The sequence below is a fragment of the Giraffa tippelskirchi genome, chromosome 3 (assembly GCF_054371585.1).
Source record: "Giraffa tippelskirchi isolate mGirTip1 chromosome 3, T2T-mGirTip1v1.2.pri, whole genome shotgun sequence".
Taxonomy (NCBI): domain Eukaryota; kingdom Metazoa; phylum Chordata; class Mammalia; order Artiodactyla; family Giraffidae; genus Giraffa; species Giraffa tippelskirchi.
The window spans coordinates 69881780-69900705 of record NC_137277.1 but is presented as its reverse complement, the minus strand read 5'-3'; the positions used below and the strand labels follow the sequence as shown (position 1 = coordinate 69900705).

Here is an 18926-nt window from a genome sequence, read left to right as displayed (position 1 = left end):
CTCTGGTTCCTCTGCCTTTCCTAAAACCAGATTGAACATCTGGATGTTCACGGTTCACATATTGCTGAAGTCTGGCTTGGAGAATTTTGAGCATTACTTTACTAGCGTGTGAGATGAGTGCAATTTTGTGGTAGTTTGAGCATTCTTTTGCATTGCCTTTCTTTAGTATTGGAATGAAAACTGACCTTTTCCAGTCCTGTGGCCACTGCTGAGGTTTCCAGATTCACTGGCATATTGAGTGCAGCACTTTCACAGCATCATCTTTGAGGTTTTGAAATAGTTCAATTGAAATTCCATCACCTCCACTAGCTTTGTTCGTAGTGATGCTTTCTAAGGCCCACTTGACTTCACATTCCAGGATGTCTGGCTCTAGCTGAGTGATCACACCATCGTGATTATCTGGGTCGTGAAGATCTTTTTTGTACAGTTCTTCTGTGTATTCTTGCCACCTCTTCTTAATATCTTCTGCTTCTGTTAGGTCCATACCATTTCTGTCCTTTATCAAGCCCATCTTTGCATGAAATGTTCCCTTGGTATCTCTAATTTTCTTGAAGAGATCTCTAGTCTTTCCCATTCTGTTGTTTTCCTCTATTTCTTTGCATTGATCGCCGAGGAAGGCTTTCTTATCTCTTTGCTATTCTTTGGAACTCTGCATTCAGATGGGAATATCTTTCCTTTTCTCCTTTGCCTTTTGCTTCTCTTCTTTTCACAGCTATTTGTAATGCCTCCTCAGACAGCCATTTTGCTTTTTTGCATTTCTTTTCCATGAGGATGTTCTTGATCCCTGTCTCCTGTACAATGTCACAAACCTCCATCCTTAGTTCATCAGGCACACTGTCTCTCAGATCTAGTCCCTTAAATCTATTTGTCACTTCCATTGTATAATCATAAGGGATTTGATTTAGGTCATACCTGAATCGTCTAGTGGTTTTCCCTACTTTCTTCAATTTAAGTCTGAATTTGGCAATAAGGAGTTCATGATCTGAGCCACAGTCTGCTCTCGGTCTTGTTTTTTCTGACTGTATAGAGCTTCTCCATCTTTGGCTGCAAAGAATATAATCAGTCTGATTTCGGTGTTGACCATCTGGTGATGTCCATGTGTAGAGTCTTCTCTTGTTGTTGTTGGAAGAGGGTGTTTGTTATGACCAGTGTGTTCTCTTGGCAAAACTCTATTAGCCTTTGCCCTGCTTCATTGTGTACTCCAAGGCCAAATTTGTCTGTTAGGCCAAGTGTTTCCTGACTTCCTACTTTTGCATTCCTGTCCACTATAATGAAAAGGACATCTCTTTTGGGTGTTACTTCTAAAAGGTCTTGTAGGTCTTCATAGAACCTTTCAACTTCAGCTTCTTCAGCGTTACTGGTTGGGGCATGAACTTGGATTACCGCGATATTGAATGGTTTGGTGAAACCCAGCATCAGGGTCTTTTCCAATGAGTCAGCTCCTTGCATCAGGTGGCCAAAGTAATGGAGCTGCAGCTGCAGCATCAGTCCTTCCAATGAATATTCAGGACTGATTTCCTTTAGGATGGACTGGCTTCATCTCCTTGTATTCCAAAGGACTCTCAAGAGCCTTCTCCAACACCACAGTTCTAAAGCATCAGTTTTTGGCACTCAGTCTTTTTATGGTCCACTTCTCACATTCATACATGACTACTGGAAAAACCACAGCTTTGACTAGATGGACCTTTGCCAGCAAAGTAATTTCTCTCCTTATTAATATGCTTCTAGGCTGGTCACAGCTTGTCCTCCATGGAGCAAGTGTCTTTTAATTTCATGGCTGCAGCAACCATCTAACTGCAGTGATTTTGGAGCCTAAAACAATAAAGTCTGTCACTGTTTCCAGTGTTTCTCCATCTATTTTCCATGAAGTGATGGGACCAGATGCCATGATCTTAGTTTTTTGAGTACTCAATTTTAAGCCAACTTTTTCACTCTCCTCTTTCACTTTCATCAAAAGGCTCTTGAGCTCCTCTTTGCTTTCTGCCATAACGGTGGTGTCATCTGCATATCTGCATAAAGTTTTATAACAATTTAATTATATTAAAATGTTTTGCATTTTTCAGATGTTTTCAGATATATATCATTTTAGTAATTAATCACACTTTTTGCTATAATAAAATTGCAACAATCTAATTAGTTAATAGAGGTATAGTAGATATAAAAATTCATCTAATTATCTTCCATATAAGATACAATCACCATCTTGACCTCATGTAGAATAGAACCACAGTGGTATGCAGTAATGAAAGGCACTCCAGTTAAAGATTAACATAATCAGTTAACCACATTATCCTAAGTTATCCAAGTTTACATATCAGTCTGAGCTGTTCTGACATAATGAAATGTTTGAGAAAATACTGCATATTATAAAACATATATGGCAAGGTTCTGTATTTGTAAAATGTTAATAATATATAAAGTATATACACATAGACTATCTAAAGAGATATGTACATGTGTGCTCAGTTGTGTCTGACTCTTGGCAACCCCATGGACTGTAGCCCACCAGGCTCCTCTGTCCATGGGATTTTCCAGGCAAGAATACCAGAGAGGGTTGCCATTTTCTCTCCAGAGTTTCTTCCCAACCCAGAGATCAAACCCGTGTCTCCCATATTGGCAGGCAGATTCTATAGCACTGAGCCACTTGAGAAGCTCTACAGAGATACAGTATTTGTACTAATAGTGTTTTTAGATGGATTATAGTTATTTGCAATTTTTGTTTAACAAAATGAAATGGTTTTTCATTTACATGTATGTACTGCCTTTTTTATCCAAAAGAAATTCTAAAAAGAAATGCAGAACTTGGGTGTTCTTCTTTTCACAAACTATTTTATTTTAAGCCAAATTACTTGCTTTTCTTGTTTATGTTTTGTGCCTAAGAACACAGGTGATTCACACTAATTTCATTATCAAATATTTACTTCCTTTTAATTTGTTCCTAATTACAGAGCCTAAGCAAAGTCTCTGGAGACAGACCGTCTGGATACAAATACTGGTTCTGCCATTTGCTAAGTATACACTTTTGGATGAATTATTTAATATCTGTGTGTCTCAGTTTTCTTGCCCATAAAATGATAATAACTGTATCTATTTTATAGGTTAACTGTGAGAAATAAATCAGATAATCCAGCAAAATAAATCTACTGACATACAAGAAGTTTCTCTATAAGTATTAGCCATTTTTATCAATATATTTATTACTAACTAGAAAATATTCAAATTAATTGAATAGAAATGAATAAAAAGAAACACACACCAAAAAAATGACATAGGATATTAGTTTGCTATTAAATTACCCTTTAACAAAGTTTGGTGTCACAGAACTTAAGATTTTTGCACTCTATAGAACCTCCTATATATTGGCCAGTGGGGAGGCAATAGGCAGGAAATAGAAACCCAAAAGAAGCTGTTTAATTATAAAGCAGAGACATGTAACATACTACTGTGCTAAATTAAAACAGACAAACACTTGCACATGATTTCATGCTCATAGTGCATATAAAACCATCTGAGTATCCATAAGCATGAACCTAATGTAGAACTATAGTGCATTTGAGTCAAAAATCTCTGCTGTCCCAAGGTTTTTTTGATAACTTCTAAAACTACTACCAAAACTTAGTCAACATATGGCCCTTTAGGAACTATTTTTTGGACTAATAAATTAATTTGTTGCATCATTTTAAATTCTTAATTTATTTTCAAAGCAATGAATATGTGTAGCTTAGTTCTTTCTAGAGCATTTGCAACCATATCATACAATGATTAAGGGAAAATATGCAGATAACTTATTTCAGCTAAGATCAAAGTATATTCACAAAAAGTAATTAATTTTCATATTTCTAAGTGTTAACATTATATCTTTTAAAAAATGATTTACTAATTAAAGAATAAAGTTCAATGTAACAAATAAAATCCATGAAAAATAATGTGTTGGAAATTGCCAATTTTAATTTCAATCTCATTGTAATTTTTAAGCTATACTTCTAAAAAGACAGAATTCTCCTAAAATACTGTACTTTTTGGTAACAATATATTTCACAAATAAAATGAAGACATGGTAGACTGCACTGTTGAAATAATTTTATCTCAGATACTACTAATAGGTGACTATGTTTAGAAATATCCAAGGCCATCAAAAAAGCACATATTGCTAAAATCTTAAAAATTAGTTTTAGTGCCTATTTCCTGCCACAAATTACAATACTATCCTTGCATTTTTCCTTAGTCTAAAATCAAGTTCATTCCCCTCCTTAAGCATCACAAGAAAATATACTCCTTGAGACACTGGAAGAAAATTTCAGTACAGAAAAAGTTCCATAATCAAACACGATTGATCCAACTCTGACCTCTAGCCATGTGACTAGGAAAAAACTGGTTTATACTGGATTTATACTGAATTGCTTATATATTAAAAATCACTTGTGCATGATGTTATTTGAATACAAGTTGCCAAGAAAAAACTATTAATTTGTTAACACAGTTTCTAAGGTGTGGGAAATTCATCAATGATGATGTAACATCTCAATATTATTCAGACAAAGAGCCCATAGACAAATCATCACAAAAGCATGAAAGATGGAGCTATAATTTATTGGAGTTAAAGAAACTGGATAACTTCCTGCAAACCCAAAGAGAAAAGAATTATAATTGGTTTGCCTGCTTCAACCCAAATGTCTATTGAACATGTCTTAACTTGTATTGTCTGTGCTGGCCAAGTTCTTCCCCATAAGAAAATGCATTTGAAAATTTATTAATAGCTATACTATAGGAAGATGCTTTAAGATTACACTAAATTGTCAAGAAAATGATTATATTTTTCAATTATTTTTAGGTTATTTTGCTTCAAATAAGTTTTCAAATGAGCCTGATGGGCTACAGTGCATGGGGTCGAAAAGTTGGACACAACTGATCATGCAGCTTTCAAACTCCATCTCTGTAAAAGGTTCTTTATAAAGGTTTATTTAGTTAAAAAGGCAAATAATTGTAGGAAATGTATGATGAGAAGAAACTGAAAAGTTTTTAAATCCTTTGCCTTGAGCCTGAAAAGTGTAAGAATAAGGAGGTGAAGTGGAATATTTATATTTATTTATATTTTATATCAAAATAGCTACAGCTGTTCTGTATCATTATGTACTAAAAGCCAATTCAAATACCTAAAAAGAGGTTCACCATATATTGAAAGGGATAGTCACCTTCTCCAAAACTTAGTTTTCTAAGGTATTATGTTGCTTGGTATTGGTTTAATGGACCATGATCTAACATTTTAACTGAAGAAGGTAAGAATTTTTTCTGCTTTTGAAAAGTCTAAAATCTTCCATTAACTCAGCAGCTGTGTACAATTAAGAATGCAAATAGGCTCAAGAGACTGAATCCACTTCCAGGTCCTCTGCTTATGAATCACCTACCCAGAGACATAATTCTAAAGGAAACAGAATTTCTTTCTAAAGCAACAAATAAATTATCTTGCAGGAATACTGCAGCAAGGCAACACTTCTTTACTAGCACTATTGCACTGAACAAAGACCGGCTCCATTTTCTTTGCTTTAGACATATAGTCAGGAAATGAGTTCTGTTTTTCATTTTCTGGAGGAAAAAAAATATTAAGAGTTGCCTTTCTAGTAACAGCAACATAAACTCCAAATCCTGTTATGGCAGATTAAAGATCTTTCACTAAGGATGGACACAGTATTTTGGATGGAGAAAGTAGAGTATGTTAAGACTGTTCAAGACTGGTTCTGCTTACCTGGCCACCGTGTGCTCAATTTGCTGATCAAGATGAAATCCACTCTAATGTCTGGGATTGTAAAAAATGTGCTTATTTTCTAGTCAATTATTTAGCACAAGGGATTGATTTCAAGCGAGGAAGCCAACGTTCTTTCTGAGTGAAGGATAAAGGTGAGTGAATACAAATCTGAGTAAAAGTAATACTAATACTTATTTGAAATAAGAGGCAACAGCTAAAGCTGAAACTCAAGGAAAATTAACTCAGTCTCACAGACATTCATGTGCTGCCTATTGTATTACAAACTAGAGTGTGTGGACATGTGCACAGTTTTGCTTTTTGCCTCTCAATGGTGTGATGTCAAAACAAAGTACATAGCATTATTATGTAAATAGACTTGGCACATTTTATTCAAATTTGACTCAAAAACACATGTGTGACTATCAAAACATCAAGTTGTATACCTTAAATATATATACTTTATTTGTCTATTATACATTAATGAAGCTGTTCTTAAAAAATTCTGTGGCTATCTATTCTTAATACTGGTCTGATATAAAGGATATAAAGCCTAAGAAGGAAAGAAACCCAGAGTACAAAATTCAGTGACCACAGTAACTCTTAATAGTCATTCTTTAAATTGGAATATAATATAAATGTATCCAATCATACTGTGCATTCTAAATGTACACAATGTTACATGTCAATTACATCTCAAAAAGTAAATAGGAATTTTTATATCAATAGGCATTGGAATACAATAAAAATTATTCAGATATACACTAATTTATCTTTTTATCACTGGTCTTACTTTGAATCATCTTTCTAAACACTAGATAGAAGCCATACAAGAAACAATCACCATCTCTGCTATTCGTTTGATCTCATGTAGATCTGAACCACAGTGGAATATAGGGATGAAAGGTACTCCATGTAAATCCAGACATAATCATTTGATCATATTATCCTGAGTTATCCAGGAATATTTGTAATTCATTCAGATGTTTTGATGTAATAAACTGGATTGTTTATTCAACTGGTCCTCTTGACTTTGATTGTAGAAGCCCAGGTTGGAAACAATCAAAGGAAAATGAAATAACTGAGGATATCCATGGTCTGAGTACTTCAGAAGCTTAATTTTTTATGACTACAGTCTTTCACTTGAAAAGCAGCATGAATCCACTCTTACCTGATGCTGTGTTTATAAAATTTTCACTTCATGGCATTTATTCTTGTTTAGTAAAACTTCTTTCTGAAAGTCACCAGTATTTCTTTGTTTCAACAGAAAATTACACACAAAATGACACAAGATAGATTCTGCTCACAGAATTATAGAAATAACGTTACATTTTATTGATTTTTTTAATACTCCCTCAATGCCAGTCAATCAGAAATGCAAGTTTAATTGCTCAGTTAGCACTGTTAATCTTACAATATTGTGCAAGGGGTTAATGAAACAAGGAAATTATCTTTAGTTCCTCCTTAATTCTTTCTCTAGAAGATCTAGAAATGAGATTTACATTCTACTAATTGGGAGGTGAAGTGGGAAACCCTAAGTAACTGGAAAAATTCAGATTAAAACTACAACTTAATTCCTTAAAAACTATTAACTTCACTCAGAAAATAGAATTGTTTTAATATTAAAATAAAAATACCATCTCTATAACACCCCTTTATAAGACTGAATTTGTGACTAAATTATTAGGCAATTATTTTTTCAACTGACTTCCATAAATGAAACTACTGAAGTTTTACCGTTTATGGTCTCTCAAACAGACTAGAAAACATAAAGAATGTCATAATAGTTTTCTGTCCACTCCCTAACCACAGTTTGAGGGAAACTTCAAAATGGAAAATAAAGTACTAAGAATCTATTTGTTTTAGAACTATAATTCAGGCTTAAAAAAGAGTAAGTTCAATATCAGGCATTAAATGTAAGAGAGCAATATGAATGATTCCCTCTTAAATTAAAAGTATGTTTTATGCTGTTCCAGTAGAAAAATAGTGTACATAAAATACTTTCAAGGCAGATTCCAATATCCACAGACATCCCAATAAATAACATCATTTATTTCCATGCAACTATAGACTATAATGGCAAGACCAAAAGAAGTATATTTGAGAATAAAACAAATACTAAAACCAGAATTAGGAAAATTTAACTTATTTTTATAGAAATAGTAAAATAGCATTATGTATCAAAGAAACACAGAGCTCCTGAAACACCTCTCAATGATTCTAAAAGCTAGCTCAACAAAAATAGCATAGCATTTATTTTTTGAATATAAGTTTCTCCACATTCATTTTGAATTTGTTTTTGTGAGGAAAACACTATCCAGAGAATTATTTCTGTTACATTTAATATACATGACAGCTATCATTTAGCCATCTAAGTTGGCCATTAATAAAGGCTAAATTATCAATTACCAACACAAAAATATAATTATACATATGTTTCATAAGAATAGACTTCCCTGGTGGCTCAGATGGTAAAGAATCCGCTTGCAATGCAGGATACTGGGGTTTGATCCCTGGGTTGGGAAAATCCTCTGGAGAAGGGTATGGCAACCACGCCAGTTTTCTTGCCTGGAGAATTTCATGGACAGAGGAGTTTGGCAGGCTACAGTCCATGGGGTCACAAAGGGTCAGACAAAAGTGAGCGACTAACACTTTTCTGCATTATAATTATACAAATACATTATACACACTTTTCACTAAAGCTTCACTCTTTAATCTAGAAGCTAAGTATCTATGGACTTGATTAAATACAATGACAAATTTAATGATGCTTTTTTATTTTACTTAACAAAGCAAAAATATATGAATATACATGGAATTGCATAAATTTTTAGTCAATGATGTATTTTACTGGTTCACATAGAAGGTAACTCACTAACTTTAAGAACATCAGCTGTTATGAAACCTATTAAATATTTACTATGCAAAAAAGTCATATATTATTATCACCTTAAAATAACATGAATCAAAACTTTTCATAAATCAAAACACATATCAAAATTTTACAATTATAATCTTTAATTTTTATTTTTAAAAATTTTGCATTTATATTTCCAAACCTTTAAGTATAGATAAATCTAGTCTCACTCTTCCTTTCAATTCTCTTTTTTTGTGAGGGGAAGGGGGTAGCACCAAGTAGTGCAGGCACTTTGGGGCTTTTTTTTTGGATTTTGGTGCTGTTTTGTTTGGCCATACCATGGGGCTTATAGAGTACCCCGACTAGGGATTAAACCCAGGCATCTGCCAGTGAGTGGAAGGACAGAGTCCTAACCACTGAACCCCAGGGAATCTCCTTTCCTTTCTATTCTTTCTCACCACCTATCCTTCCATGTATCTGAAAGAAAACCAAATGAGTTCTTATGTCCACAAACCCATCACACTAGTGCTCATTCCATTCTGCTGCCTCAAAAATCTGCTTTACCCTTCACTGCCTAGAGAAATTCCCTTCTATCATTCAACACTTACCTCCAATAACATCTCCTCTATAAAGTCGTCTTTGTTTCCCCTATATGTTTTTGGCTCTTCTATGTGGTCAGAAAATTTTTTAATTAATTAATTTATTTTAATGAGAGGATAATTACTTTACAATATTGTAATGGTTTTCGCCATACATCAACATGCATTGGCCACAGGTATGCATGTGCCCCCCCAATCCTGACCCATCCCCATCTCCCTTCAAACCATATCCCTCTGGGTTGTCCCAGAGCACTGGCTTTGGGTGCCCTGCTTCATGCATCAAACTTACACTCATCTAGTTCACATATGGTAATATACATGTTTCAATGCTATTCTCCAAATCATCCCACCCTCGCCTTCTCCCACGGAGTCCAAAAGTCTGTTCCTTACATCTGTGTCTCCTTTGATGTCCTGCATGTAGAATCGCTGGAACCATCTTTCTAAATTCCACATATATGTTAATATACAGTATTTGTCTTTCTTTCTGACTGATTTCACTTGGTATTATAGGCTCCAGTTTCATCCACCTCATTAGAACTGACTCAAATGCACTTTTTTTTATAGCTGAGTAATATTCCATTGTGTATATGTACCATGACTTCCTTATCCATTCATCTGTCAATGGACATCTAGGTTGCTTCCACGTCCTAGCTACTGTAAATAGTACTGCAATGAACGTTGGGGTACATGTGTCTCAGTTTTGGTTTCCTTGGGGTGTATGCCCAGCAGTGGGATTGCTGGGTCGTATGGCAGTTCTATTCCCAGTTTTCTAAGGAATCTCCACACTGTTCTCCATAGTGGCTGTACAAGTTTGCATTCCCACCAACAGTATAAGAGGGTTCCCTTCCCTCCACACCATCTGCAGCATTTATTGTTTGTAGACTTTTTGATGAATGGCCATTCTGACTGGTGTGAAATGACATCTCGTTGTGATTTTGATTTGCATTTCTCTAATAATGAGTGATCCTGAGCATCTTTTCATGTGTTTATTAGCGATCTGTATGTCTTCTTTGGAGAAATGTCTGTTTAGTTCTTTTGCCCACATTTTGATTGGTGTGTTCATTTTTCTGGTATTGAGCTGCATAAGCCACTTGTATATTTTGGAGATTAATTGTTAGTTGTTTTGTTGCTATTATTTTCTCCCATTCTGAGAGCTGTCTTCTCACCTTATAGTTTCCTTTGTTGTGCAAAAGCTTTCAAGTTTAATTAGGTCCCATTTGTTTATTTTTGCTTTTATTTCCACTACTCTGGGAGGTGGGTCATAGAGCATCCTGCTGTGATTTATGTCGGAGAGTGTTCTGCCTGTGTTTTCCTCTAAGAGTTTTATAGTTTCTGGTCTTATGTTTAGGTTTTTAATCCATTTTCAGTTTATTTTTGTGTACGGTATTAGAAAGTATCCTAGTTTAATTCTTTTACACATAGATGACCACTTTTCCCAGCACCACTAATCTGTGCTTCTTTCCTGTTATATTGAATGTTCCTTAAGAAAAGGATCTGTCTTAATCCTGTTTAAGCCTCCCAGGGTGCTTCCCTGGTACCTCAGTTGTAAATAATCCACCTGCAATGCAGGAGACCCAGGTTCTATCCCTGGGTTGGAAAGGTCCCACGGAGAAGGAAATAGCAAACCACTCCAGCATTTTTTTTTTTTTAGTTTGTTTTTTTATTGACGAATAATTGCTTTACAGAATTTTGTTGTTTTCTGTCAAAGCTCAACATAAATCAGCCATAGGTATACATATATCCCCTCCCTTTGAACCTCCCTCCCATCTCTCTCTTCATCCATTCCAGTAATCTTGCCTAGAGAATCCCATAGACAGAGGAGCCTGGTGGGTTACAGTCCACGGGGTTGCAAAGAGTCCGACATGACTAAGTGACTAACACACACACACACAAACCTGAGGTAGGCCCTTAACAATTATCTTTGAAAAGAGAAATGGGAGTGGGGGAAGAAGAAATAAATTACAAACAAAAAAAAAAGCATTTAATAACTAATAACTACCCTTTGGGGGAAAACAATTAGAAGCACAGATTCTGTGTGGCTAGAACTCTATAAGCAATCATCAACATAAACCAGATATTAGAGTACTTTTAAATACTTAAATACCACAGCAATGAAAAGGTACATAGGTGTTACACAAAAATCTGCCTTTAATACTGCCAACCTTTAGGAAAATAAAAGTTCTGAGTTATTACTAAATGATAATGCAGTAAGATTCAGTTTGGGTTTAAGAAAACTTGTATTATTAGTGAATATCTTTCTAAGTAAAGAATAAGCAAAACTTACAGAGAAGGAGAGGAAATCATATGGTTTTCATGGAAGGAGTTTAAAGCAAAATCCAACATTTATTTGGTGCCACAGTTTCCCAGCAATAAACTGCTACTCACTAATGGGGTCAAAGACACTAGATGGCTCTCCAGATGCCCTTTTCTGTTCAAAAGGGATTTCAAAATAAAGTGGGGGGGTGGAATGAGAGGCTAGGGAACTGTTCTTCCGTGTACCAAATGCATTCTCAGAGTACTAACATCTGTTTCAGTTTACATACTTTAAGTATGACTTTACACATGGAAATTAAACTTAGGCAACATGCCTAAGAAGCCTGTCTGCAAAAGAACTGCATGTACCATCAACAGCTGGAATTTGTATAGGTCCACATTCTACAGAATATAATATCCTGTGAGCCACCAATGACCCCCACCCCAAAACCCAAATGTCAAAGAACAGCCTCTAATGCTCATAAAATTTTAGGGTAAAGAGGGATAAGATGGTGAAGGAAGAGAAATCTGATTTCAAAACAGTATAGAAGAGTTCTAGAACTTAAAGACATCTTTTGTAAATAAATACAAGATACAAAGATCTTTTTGAATGTTTCTATACTAAGAAATGCTCATCCCATAACACTCTATTGAGCTTAAATATCAGCTAGATATTAAAAATATTTTTATATGTGCTAATAGGGTAATTGTAATTTCTGGTAGACAGAAGTAAAATACAAAGTCTGCAAAAATAATGATGTGTCTTTGGTGCCACCATGTGGTATATTTGTATTTTTGAAGTCATTTTTTAAAAATCAATTTTCATACCTAGTTCTGAAGTCACCATCAGCTCAGATCTCTGTTATGCAAATAATATTAAATACCTTAGGAATATAAGGTTGGTTCCAAGATAATTTACATACTAATAAATCATCAACCAATAAATGGTAATTAGGAACCCACAATGCAGGAAATACTGCATTATGATATCCAAAAGGAAAATATACTGTCTTGACCTCTAAGATCATACATCTGTTAACACCAAAACACAGACAAGTCAAGTATTAACTTGAGACAACTCAAGCTACTATACAATTAAATTGCAATAAGCCATAAATAAAAGTTTACCTGCTCAGATTAGAAAGTATGAAGATAAATGAGAATATTCATAGAAGAGAACTGAGAAGGTTTAAAACTCTTGAAAAGGATTTCTGTTTTTAGAATGAAAATAAGAAGGTATTTTGGATAGAAGCAACATAAGAAAAGGTACAGATCTAGAATCATCTGGAATGCTAGGAGGACCATACCCACAGTGAGGTTCATAAAAGCAAGAAAAACAAGATAGATTAAAAAAAGTTAGGACAATTCATGTCAGTCCTTCATTGCCGGCTGCACAGTGCCAGAGCAAGCGGCGGGCTCAAACAAACCTCGTGTGCACCAGGACCCAGGGACCCCAGAGAGACGGACACAGAATTGTGTTTGAGCGTCTCCTGTGGAGGTACGGGTCAGCAGTGGTCTGCTACAGGAAGAGGGGCTCTGGGTGCAGCAGACTTGGGTATGGCATAAGCCTTCTTGGAGGAAGTCACCATTAACCCCACTATAGAGCTGCCAGACCTTACACAGGACTGGGAAGCAAACTCTTGGAGGGCACAAACAGAACCTTGTGCACCAGGACCCAGGAGAAAGGAGCAGTGACCCCACAAGAGACTGACCCAGACTTGCCTGTGAGTGTCCAGTGGAGGCGTAGGTCGGTGGTGGCCTGCTGCAGGGTTGGGGGCACTGAGTGTAGCAGCGCATGCAAGGGATTTTTTGAAGGAGGTCGCCATTATCTTCATTATCTCCACCATAGTTTGCCCCAGGTACGTAGCGGGAAGGGAACACAGCTCCAGCCATCAACAGAAAAATGGATTAAAGATTTACTGAGCATGGCCCTGTATAATTATAAAGGATTTGATTTAGGTCATACCTGAATGGTCTAGTGGTTTTCCCTACTTTCTTCAATTTAAGTCTGAATTTGTCAATAAGGAGTTCATGATCTGAGCCAAAGTCAGCTCCCGGTCTTGATTTTGCCAACTGTTTAAAGCTTCTCCATCTTTGGCTGCAAAGAATATAATCAATCTGATTTCGGTGTTGACCATCTGGTGATGTCCATGTGAAGAGAGGATCAACAGGAACCATTCTATTTCTGCACTGATTTTATACCAAATTTGTATTACCATTGAATTGTTAAAATATTACCTTTTAAACTACACAACCTTAACACATATTCATCAGGTCAAGTCTAAACCTCCTCAGAGAAAACTATTCTCTCTCTTATATTCCTATGTTATTTTCTTCAGTATACAATCTGTGATCTTTTCGTTTGTTAAACCTTTTTGTCTTTCTCCCATATAATGTAACAGGGCAGGGATTACATCTGTCTTGAATTGTGTCTCACGTTTGAAGGCTCTCAGTAATTATTTGCCTCCAGAAAGACTGGAAGGATGTGGTAATTTTCTACACAATCAAGGCAGTTACTGTTCCTGTTCCTGTTATAGTTAAGGTGTCCGTGGCTCTTTACACTTAAGAGAGTTACAGAGGAGATTCGTAAATGTTTATTGAATGAATGAAACAATGAATGAATGAAGAGAAGCACCCCCTAATATATAGGGACCACGAATATGTAACATATAAGCTTACAAAAGGGAATGGGGATGGAGGCATAAACATTCTCAGAGTTCAGGGATTCGGTTGACTACTGGGGAAGCTAAAACCACAGAAACGCGCGCGAAACAGCAGCAACCAGGGGACAGGCTAAAGCCCGTAGCCAGGGTAGAGCCGAGAAGATCCAATGAACGTGGGAGAGATGGAGTAGGAGCCAGGTGTCCAAACGAAAAAGCCAGGCTCTTGGAGCTATGAGGGTTCTGCAGGAACGTATGCTCAGAGGAACACGACTACAGGACGACTAACGAGAGGTCCTAACAGCTGTGCAAAATATAGAACGCTACCTTTCCACCCAAGAACTCAATTTGCGCGACCGAGCAAGTCGTTGGCTCGAAACGCTGGCGTCATCTTGCAGCGCCCAAATCAGAGGTAAGAGAAAGGCGAAGATTGGAGGGGTTTGGGGAGAGACTGCAGGTCACTTGACACTTTGGGCCTCCTTTCCCTTCTGGCGGAAGAAACTATAGAGTCGGGCTAACAAGGCAGGAGAGAAATGTATCTATAATAAACAAGAGTTTAGAGGAATCTACTATAAATACATCGTGTATATGTCTCTGTTTCTCTGGTACCTTTTACACGTGTCCTAATTTGACATTGCCCAAGCCAAAGATGGCCGCTCAGGCGCTGGGTCTTACCACAGACACCTACCATAGAGACTGAGTCCTAGAACGCCCCCGCGTGGCGGCCTCTGGGCCGGGACAAACTCCCCACCAACCGGCTTCCGTTGAGGAAGCTCTGGGCGGGACTAGCGATAGAGAGTCCTTGCGCGTGCGCGAAGATGGTGGAGGAATCCGGAGTCCGCGTGGTTCGTTGTGGCGGCAGCGAGTTGAACTTCAGGAGAGCGGTGTTCTCTGCGGATTCTAAGTATGAGGCCGTGGGTAATTGCCGGCCCGGCTGAGGGGCGTGAGTCCCTGGGTGGTGGGGGGCGAGAACTGCCGGGCACATCTGGACAGGCCAGCCGGCGCTTCCGGCTCGGGGAAGGGGCGCGCGCGAGAGGGAGCAGGTGTCCGTGTGCTGGAAGAGGAATCAGAAACCCCTTAATCCAGAGGCACCGCGGGATGGGGCGCGCTCGCTTCCCGCCTTCCCGGACCTGCGGATAGGTTGAGGGGGCCCCCGGGCTGACCCTTGTGTCTAGAATCGGCTCGGCATTGGAGAGGCTGGAAAATGGTTCAGGCACAGATGTGTACGCCGCTCTCGGAAAACCACGAGTAAACAGCCTTTCGGACCGAATCGTGACTTCTTTCGGACCGAATCGTGACTTAGGTTACTGAACGATTGCAGGTTCCGATTTCTTTGCACTTCCCTATCACCTAAAAAATGAGTTTTGGCAGCCTTTTTGGAGCTCTGCGTAAAAACTGATATTAGATTCTGTGTGAGATAAATACATGCATAAGCCCTGATGCCCTTGCTCAGGAGGTCAGTCCAGCTGGAAGCGTAACTAAGCCCAGTTCATCTATTGTGTGCCCTTCGCGAGGTTCTTACTCTTTGCCTCAGTTGCCTCATCTATAAACGGGAATACTATTTAGTAGTTCATTTCATACGGTTGTTAAGAGGATTAAATGCCTTAATACATATTGTTCAGTCCATCACTCGTGTCCGACTCTTTGCGGCCCCATGGACTGCAGCACACCAAGGCTTTCCTGTCTTTCACTGTCTCCTGGAATTTGCTCAAACTCATGTCGTTTGAGTTGATGATGCCATCCAGCCATCTCATCCACTGTCACCCCGCCTCTCCTCCTGCCCTCAATCTTGCCCAGCATTAGGGTCTTTTCCAATGGCTCTTCACATCAGGTGGCCAAAGTATATATAGAGTATGTCAAACAATGCTTGTCGTTGAATGGCTCAATATGTGTCAGCTCTTACCATCATTGCTATATTGTGAACATCATCTAGAAATGACACAATATAAAAAGAAGGTTTCCAAGTCACCCAGGAATAGACACTTACCAAACACCCTTTCTGTCTTGGAAAAGCAGAGAGAGTATCTTATGGAAGTTTGTATTGCCACCATATCTTATGGGTGTATGGCAATGGTTATTGAATGCATGCATGACTTAAATTTCTATAAATTTCCTTAGAGGCAAAAAAAAAAAAAGATCTTTTGGTCTTTACAATAAAAAGGGCTTTGTTGATACTCAACTTGTGAATCAGGAGGAAACTGAGGCTTCAAGAGATTGCCAAAGTTCTGCCACTTTGGACTTATATCCAGTTTCTTCCTCCAGTGTACTATTTGTACAACTTGGTCATTATATTGGGATCTAATGTTTTTTACTTCCTTAGTCATGCAGTGTTCTTGCCTGGAAAATCCCAGGGACGGTGGAGCCTGGTGGGCTGCCATCTGTGGGGTCGCACAGGGTCCAACAGACTGAAGCGACTTAGCAGCAGCAGTCATGCAGTTAATTTTTAAGTGTTTACCAGCTAAGTGTTTGTAACAAACTGAGATTTTGAAAACTAAGATAATTCCAGGATTGATCCTACCTTCAAGAATTTCAAACCTAATGAGGAAAAGAAGATAACCAGTAACATAGTGTCACTTTGGAAGCCCGTAAGAAACAGTGTTTCAGACCGAAAGCCTGGAGAAGGTTGATGAGGAAGTGATGTTGAGGCTAGACAGGGATGGAACAAACTCTGGGAGATGGTGAACAACAGGGAAGCCTGCCTTGCTGCAGTCCATGGGGTCGCAAAGAGCTGGATATGACTTGACCGACTGAACTATAGCAAATGGATGGTAGTTTGACTAGAACATATAGATGGAAGGCATTCGGGATGGGGGCACAGTATAAGCATGAGAACTGTGGTACAGTTAGCTAGTAGAAATGGTGTATGGAGAGAGCTGGGGGATGTGAATTTAGAAAGGAAACATAGAATCAGTTCTTGGTTGTTTGGTCCAAAGAGAGTGTATTTTTTTAGTTCTCTAGATAAGGTATTGGAGAAGGCAGTGGCAACCCACTCCAGTACTCTCGCCTGGAAAATCCCATGGACGGAGGAGCCTGGTAGGCTGCAAGTCCATGGGGTCGCTAAGAGTCGGACACAACTGAGCGACTTCACTTTCACTTTTCACTTTCATGCATTGGAGAAGGAAATGGCAACCCACTCCAGTGTTCTTGCCTGGAGAATCCCAGGGACGGGGGAGCCTGGTGGGCTGCCGTCTACAGGGTCGGCTGCCGTCTACAGGGTCGCACAGAGTCAGACACAACTGAAGCGACTTAGCAGCAGATAAGGTACACTCAGGTGGGGGGAGGGTAACAGAAGATTGTGTTTCAGAATATGAATCTGAAAACTGTATAAGGCTGTATAATACATGGTGGAGAGATGAGAGAGGGTAGGAAAGCATACTCAAGGTACAGTGCTGACATAGAAGAGGGAGTTACACAGTGAGAAAGTTTCCCTTTGGCAGTAGGATCTTGCAAAACAAGTAGGAGTTTGCTCCTTCTGTGATATATTGGAAGGCGGGGAGATGAAGCAAAGCAAACAGCTTAAATTGGAATAGGCGGAGGGTTGTCATGGCTGTGAGGTCAGTATATTTGCAGCGTAGGGTGAAGGGAAGTGGTGGGAGAAGAGTCTAGCAGGTTATAGAACAGGCCTTCGAAGGCTGATGCAGGCATCCAAGCAAGAGACGACTTAGGCCAAAATTAAGATACTATTGAAGGTGAAGAGAAAAGACAGAGTTTTGGAGTGCTTTAGCAAATAGGATTAACAAGGAAGAGATGTTGGGTTCACACTGGGCCTCTTGAGTTTAAAGTACTTTGAAAATAAATGTGGATGTAGCAGGTGTTGAGATAGAAATTCAAGATAGAAACTTGGTCAAGATTTAGTGATACTTTTTTTCATGTATATATATATAAGCTAGTAATTAAAGCCAGTTTTCTAGCAAATTAACAGGGTTATAATGAAATCACTGAGGACTTGAATATTATCTAAAAGCTACTACAAGGAGTTGGCTAACTTGTACAAAGAGGAATAAGGAAATGTTGTATTCTGCTTCAAAGAGTTTATCAAAAAAGCTGAAATAGTAAATGAAACAACAGAATCGTGGAATTTTAGTAGCATCATTTTTCTTTTCCCACCCTTAAATCATACATTCTTCAGAACCTCATACAAATCCTGTTTCCTGCTGGAAAACATCATTAATTTCTTCAACACTTTATCAACAAAGATGACTTGAGTCCTCTGTGACAGGCACTGTGGTGGTGCTTTATGTGCGTTCCTATCTGCATGGTTTAGGTATTGTTATCCTCGTTTTACAGAAGTATTTATTGAGTGTTAGCTGTCTGTGCAAAGCTTGTACTTGCACACATTGTTTCACTGTGCCCTTATAGTAATCCTTATAATAACCCCGTGAGTAGAGAACAGTGAGGTTTAGAGAGATTAAGTAAGTTCTCCAACATCATGCAGCCTATACATGGATAAAAGCTGACATTCGAACCCATCTGGGTTTGACTTCTTTAAAATGCATTCTTTTCTACTACACTACTTCCATTAATTTTTGTAATAAGTAAACACAATTTCTCCCCTCAAGGAGCTCATAGTCTGGTAGAGAAGGTCTCATAACACTGTGTGGAAAATGCTGGAGTAGAGCTGAGCCCCACACCCTGTAGAAGCAGGTTAAGACAGGCACTGATTGGAACAAAATGAGGGAAGGTTTCCAGTAGAAAGACACCTGAGCTGAATGGTAAAGACATAGAAAATGTTCTCATTCTCCATGGATAGCAAAATGTGCAAAAGCATGGACTGTTTCCTGTAGGGGATTGTATTCAAATATTGACAGTTAAACCCT

The 18926-nt window shown here is 38.1% G+C and overlaps 1 protein-coding gene and 1 long non-coding RNA gene across 6 annotated transcripts in view; one reads left to right on the top strand and one right to left on the bottom strand.

Annotated features, from left to right (window-relative positions):
* Positions 1 to 591: 591 nt before the first annotated feature.
* Positions 592 to 13547, bottom strand: LOC145541838 (uncharacterized). Of its 2 annotated transcripts, none has more exons than XR_014079338.1 (3): positions 13172 to 13547; positions 5744 to 5878; positions 592 to 2009 (listed from the first exon to the last, which is right to left on the bottom strand). It is a non-coding gene; the product is annotated as an uncharacterized LOC145541838 (long non-coding RNA). The 2 variants fall into 2 exon arrangements; XR_014079339.1 differs by lacking the exon at positions 13172 to 13547 and adding an exon at positions 6912 to 8308.
* Positions 13548 to 14913: 1366 nt separating this feature from the next.
* WDR75 (WD repeat domain 75) overlaps positions 14914 to 18926 on the top strand; it is a 34496-nt gene continuing 30483 nt past the window's right edge. For all 4 annotated transcript variants that reach the window (XM_081579381.1, XM_081579382.1, XM_081579383.1 and 1 more), the window contains exon 1: positions 14914 to 15013. In XM_081579381.1, the coding sequence (XP_081435507.1) occupies positions 14928 to 15013 (86 nt within the window). In that variant the 5' untranslated portion in view covers positions 14914 to 14927. The remainder of the gene's footprint in view (positions 15014 to 18926) is intronic.